At 37.8% G+C, this 5448-nt stretch overlaps 1 protein-coding gene across 1 annotated transcript; it reads left to right on the forward strand.

The window, feature by feature from the left end:
• Positions 1–1116: 1116 nt before the first annotated feature.
• LOC145051447 (glycerophosphodiester phosphodiesterase GDPDL7-like) lies at positions 1117–5232 on the forward strand. The gene is made up of 8 exons (XM_078999426.1): positions 1117–1503; positions 1621–1917; positions 2180–2292; positions 2414–2921; positions 3148–3468; positions 3548–3687; positions 4155–4635; positions 4800–5232. The coding sequence occupies exons 1-8, from the start codon at positions 1344–1346 to the stop codon at positions 5096–5098; spliced, it is 2319 nt and encodes a 772-aa protein (XP_078855552.1). The 5' UTR covers positions 1117–1343; the 3' UTR covers positions 5099–5232.
• Positions 5233–5448: the final 216 nt, after the last annotated feature.

The raw sequence follows: 5448 nt of genomic DNA on the forward strand, positions 1-5448 counted from the left end.
CTATCAATTTGTGTGTGTGTGTGTGTGCGAGTTCGTTTATGAACAAAAAAAACCATGATTCACCTGAAGAAGAAGAAAATATGGTGATACAGGTGTGAGTTCTTTGAAGACGAAGATGGAATCAAGGTGCGTTTTTTTTTTTTTTTTTTTTTTTTTACTTTTATATCTGTTGAGAGATGAGAAGGAGGGCATGAGTGGTGATTTTTGTGTGTTTCTTATCTGTTACGATGTCAGATACACATGTATGTGTGAACATTCATGTGACCAACCTAGGATTTAAACATATACGAGATGAACAAATTTGAGAAGGGTTTTTCAGATCCATAAACGGGGAGGGAGAGTCTTAAGATCTGGCGATGGATGTGAAGTGGTAGAAAAAATTTAGGTGGAGATGGAAGTAGCAGACGGTGGTGGTGGTGGTGGAAGATGTTCTTGAGTTCATGAATATGTTTTTGACGTGATGAAGATGTTCTTGGGTGATTATGAGAGAGAGAGAGAGAGAGAGAGAGAGAGAGAGAGAGAGAGAGAGAGAGAGAGAGAGAGAGAGAGAGAGAGGTGGGCCCTCCATTATTTTTTAAATGTTAAAATAAATAAATAAATATTAAATTTAAAAAAATGAAAGAAAAACGAAAAATAAATACCCCAAGGATATTATAGTCATTTCAATTTTCGAAGGGACTATTTTCACATACAAACTAGTCCAAAAGAATCACGAAGCCAAAAAAGTCGTGGTTTCAACTAAAACCCCAAAAAAATACATAACAGAGACCATTTTTGCAGTTTTGTCTAGTTATATATTGTGCATACAGTCCCAGTGTTGCTTTGTATTATTCTTAGTTCGATGCCCTGTATCAGTTTAGGTCCAATTTTTCTGTTCCATTATCTTTAATTTTTCAATTACGGCTCAGGCATGATAAGCATACCTAATTATGGCAACTTATAATTAGATGCTCTTAAAAATCAAATTAAATTCTATCTCCGGATATAATTGCAGTATTTGCTACCTATAAATTCGTTTAATCTGTGGGTACAATTTATTAGCAATCGTCTTCTCTTTCCATTTTCTATACCTCCATTTTCTTCCATTACCTTCTTCCCACTCCCTTAGAGAGTTTCTTGATTTCTGAAACTCCACAAGGGAAATCATGTTTTAAATCAAATTTCTTTTATCAAATAAGTCCTTTTTTTCATACGGTTTATTCAAGTCAAAACCTATTTGAAAAGAAACCATGCACAAAATCCTTCTTTTAATGTGTTTCAAAGAATCTAACCCATAAAACGACACATATTCCTTGATATACGTGTTGTTGATTGATTTTCTTCCATGCAAGATTAAACAAGATATGATCAGGGAGTTACTCTTTGGTTTCCTGTTGATTCATTCATCTCTCGCCAAACATTTACATGTTCATCCCGGCAATAACAAACCCACACGTCGGACCCGGTTACAAGCTATCACTGGTCCTGGTCCTGGTCCTGGCAAGAAATGGCTAACATTGCATGGTATTATTTTGATTCATTTACTTCCTTTTTATGCCATAATAACACATCATTATATATAACATCATGATTATATGTGTTAAATGATGGTTTTGCATTGGGTTATGTATTTATGTTTAGGTAGGGAGCCATTGGTGATAGCCCAAGGTGGGTTTCCTGGTTTATTCCCGGACTCTTCTGGGGCGGGTTATGCTGCGGCTATAGCAATGGGTGTTATTGGAACCCTAAAGTATTGTAACTTGCAACTAACCAAAGATAATTTAGGAGTTTGTCTTCCGAATGTAAAGCTTGATAACTGCACCAATGCAGCTACCAGATTCCCGAAGCACCAACGAAGGTATAGCGTGAATGGGCGTGATATTGATGGTTGGTTCCCTCTGGATTTCACTATCGACGAGATAATGAAGGAGATACGCTGTAAGTGGCACGGGTAACGGTCTATTTTTCATTATGTCTTTTAATTTGATAGATAATTAAAAATAAAGTAAAAATGACGACATATTTTGGTAAAGAGAGGAGACTTAGTAAGGAAGCCTATTTTGCCTGGTTTCAATTGATGTTTTTATGTTAACTTAGAAAGAAACACGTAAACGATTAATTAAATTAGTTAAAACTTAAATTAGACCTCTAGTGCAAAAGGTTAGTTTTTTTTTTTCTTCTTGCTGATGTTTTGTCACAGTGATACAGAATATTTACTCAAGAGCAAGTGTTTTCGATTTCGTATACCCTTTGCTGCAACCCGATAGCGTTTTCGGCATGGAGCCGAAAGGCCACCTCTGGTTGAATGTTCAGGTGTGTTACATACGTGGGACCCACAAACTTACATGGGTCCCGCATAATTACTAACATAGTTTATACTATTATACATCTTATTATAAACACAACTCATTGTTTTCATATGCTTGTCTTGTAGAACGATGCTTTCTGGAGCTCACATCAGTTGAACGTAATACGATACATCGATGAGTCCAAACAATACTTTGTGGCGGATTATATCTCGTCACCGGAGATCGGTTTCTTGCAAGCCATGGCCGCAAGCAAAACATTCGATCGGATAAAAACAAAGCTTGTTTTCCGGTTCCTAACTGTCGTTGAGGTCGAGCCTACTTACAAAGAAACATATGGCGCACTCCTAAAGAAGCTAGCTATGATCAAGACATTTGCATCGGGGATTTTTGTCCCAAAAAACTACGTATGGCCCATCGGTAAAGATGGATACCTACAACCCGCAACCACTCTCGTTGCCGATGCTCATCGAGAAGGCCTTGAAGTGTATGTCGCAGGGTTTGCATCCGATACATTTTCGAGTTATAATTACAGCTATGATCCTGAGGTTGAGTACTTGCAATTCATCGATAATTCACAGTTCTCCGCTGATGGGGTTGTTACGGAATTCCCAGGATCTGCTTCGAATGCCATCGGTAAGAAGTCATGATCCTCGACATTAGTGACAGATAAATTTTGTCACTAATGTCTTACAGCAACGGAAATATGAAAATTTCCGTTGCTGATGTTAGTGATCCAATATCATTGATATCAGATGACTGCATCTCTAGCATTTAGCAACAAAACTTTTTTCCCTGATACTTTCTAAATTGTAAGAAAACTTATTGCGGTTACATGAACTGAAATGCCAAATGATTGCAGCATGCTTAGCTCAAAGTCCAAAACCAACCAAGAAGGTGGTGGATGCTTTGATCATATCTCACAATGGAGCAAGTATCGATTACCCGGGGTGCACTGATCTCGCGTATAAGAAGGCTATCAATGATGGCGCGGATATAATCGATTGCAATGTACAAATGACAAAAGATGGTGTTGCGTTTTGCCTTGATTCGGCTGATCTCTTGGGAAAAACTAACGCGGCAATGGCTTTCATGGATCGGTCTACCTCAGTGCCAGAAATCCAACCGAAAAATGGTGTTTTTACATTTGATGTGACGTGGACTGAGATAAAATCTGTTAAGCGTAAGTTTAGCCTTCTTTTATCTTGGGCTACGATGAAATGCAAGTTTTGTTTCTTTTACTTATTTTCACTTGGTTGTAGCATTAATTCAGAACCCGTTTCAGTCTGGCGGATTGTTACGAAATCCTAAATCAAAGAACGCCGGAACATTTTTAAAAGTCCCCGAGTTTTTGGAGCTTGCCAAGAAGAATGCATCGACCGGTATTCTGATCGGAATCCAAGTGAGTTTTATGTTTTACTTATTAGAATCAGGGTTAATGTCACAAAAATGGCCCATATTTTAATCATGCTTTAATACACCAATAAACTTTTTCTCTGTTTACAATATGTTATGCCGAAATTTTATTATATTATCTATATATTTCTTTGTTTTTATAATTATTTGTAGATTTATAACATAATTACTAAATCATGTGTGAATTTTACAATGTAAGTTGTAACGTTTACAAACTAATGGTATACATTTTTCTATTTTATCCATTTTAATGGCAATTCATAATAGTACATGAAAATGGCGACCAGTCTGGACCATAGTCTTTCATTGGTCCACATATAATCTTGAACATAGACCGGGTTTCTTTCAAACTGACGTTCACTTAGACTTTGATAGGGCCGGGTGTCTTGAACCCGGTCCATGTGCACCTATAGGTGTTCCTTCCAATAACATCATTACTCGATCATATCCCAGAATGCTGCTTACCTAGCATCCAAGAAGGGTCTTGACATCCTCCAATCAGTCAATGAAGCCCTGAAGAACGCGAAATTGAACCCGAAACAACAAATTTTAATCCAATCAGATGACACCTCTATCCTGGAAAAGTTCAAGAACTCAAACCCAACTTACCAACGAGTTCTATTGTTCAGCAAGCCGATCAGCGATGCACCAAAGCCAGTTACCGATAACATCAAGAAATATGCCGATGCAGTCAATGTAGTGAAGAAGTCGATAATGCCAGAGAGCAAGATTTACATTACAAACGGAGCCACAAAAATTGTAGAACAAATGCATGCTGCAAACATCTCGGTGTACGTCTCGGGATTCTCAACGGAAACTTTAAGTATGCAGCTCGATTTCTATAGTGATCCGTACATTGAGCTTGTTTCATTCATTGCAGAGGGTATTGATGGTGTGATCACCGATAACCCGAAAACCGCAAGTGCATTCTTGAGTAAGTTTAGCTAATACAGTTAGTTCTTTTAGGCACTGTTTGTTATATATATGACATGACATATACGTATTTGACATGCATAGAAGTCATTGTGACGTGTACAAATTGTGTCAAATGCATCATTAATATCAATAATTTATATCTTATTATGGCTTATGTGGCAGGGAGTCCATGTGTTGACCCAAACAGCAAGGCTGCATTTGTTTTCCAACCGATTAAACCCGGTGATTATCTCGCTCAAGTTGAACCCACGGTTTTGCCACCGGCTTCAACACCAATTCCTCCTCTGCGGGTGACGGATGTGGTCGACCCGCCATTGCCTCCCGTGAATGCTGCTGCACGCAAAGAAGCTGACTCTGACAAGAGTGGTGGTGGATCGGAATCTGGCCAACGGAGAATGGCCGTGGATGTGGTGGCAACAATGTTATTGTTGATTGTGGTGTTCTTTCTAATGGGGTGTTGATTTTGGTAATATTTGGTTTGGTTTGGGATTAAACGAGAGTTGTATTTGTACCACGGGAAACTACCAAATTGTTGTAAGAACTCGTTAGTGTTAATTACTTTATTCATTTTTGGTAGATAAATTAATATAGTTTTATTTTAGATTTGGTAAAATATGTATCTGATACTTTTTTAAATTATGTTTCAATTGCATTTATATGTTTTTAAAAATGACCAAACAATGGGTTAATCAACATTGCCAAGTCACCCCCTAAGATGCCCAAACCCTTTGCTCCCAAAAAATCAAGGCATTCAAGCAACCAAACAAGAATAGATAGATAACGTTTAAATGGCACCCCAAACGAACAACGA

Source organism: Lactuca serriola, chromosome 5 (genome assembly GCF_051521515.1).
Source record: "Lactuca serriola cultivar US96UC23 chromosome 5, Lser_US96UC23_V15, whole genome shotgun sequence".
NCBI lineage: Eukaryota > Viridiplantae > Streptophyta > Magnoliopsida > Asterales > Asteraceae > Lactuca > Lactuca serriola.

What these genes read in the sequence shown, in the direction of transcription:
- LOC145051447 (XM_078999426.1), top strand. Translation starts at nt 1,344, where the DNA reads ATGATCAGGGAGTTACTCTTTGGTTTCCTGTTGATTCATTCATCTCTC. An exon ending in GATAATGAAGGAGATACGCT is followed by an intron (nt 1,918 to 2,179) that starts GTAAGTGGCACG and finishes GTTTTGTCACAG; the next exon opens with TGATACAGAATATTTACTCA. An exon ending in ACCTCTGGTTGAATGTTCAG is followed by an intron (nt 2,293 to 2,413) that starts GTGTGTTACATA and finishes CTTGTCTTGTAG; the next exon opens with AACGATGCTTTCTGGAGCTC.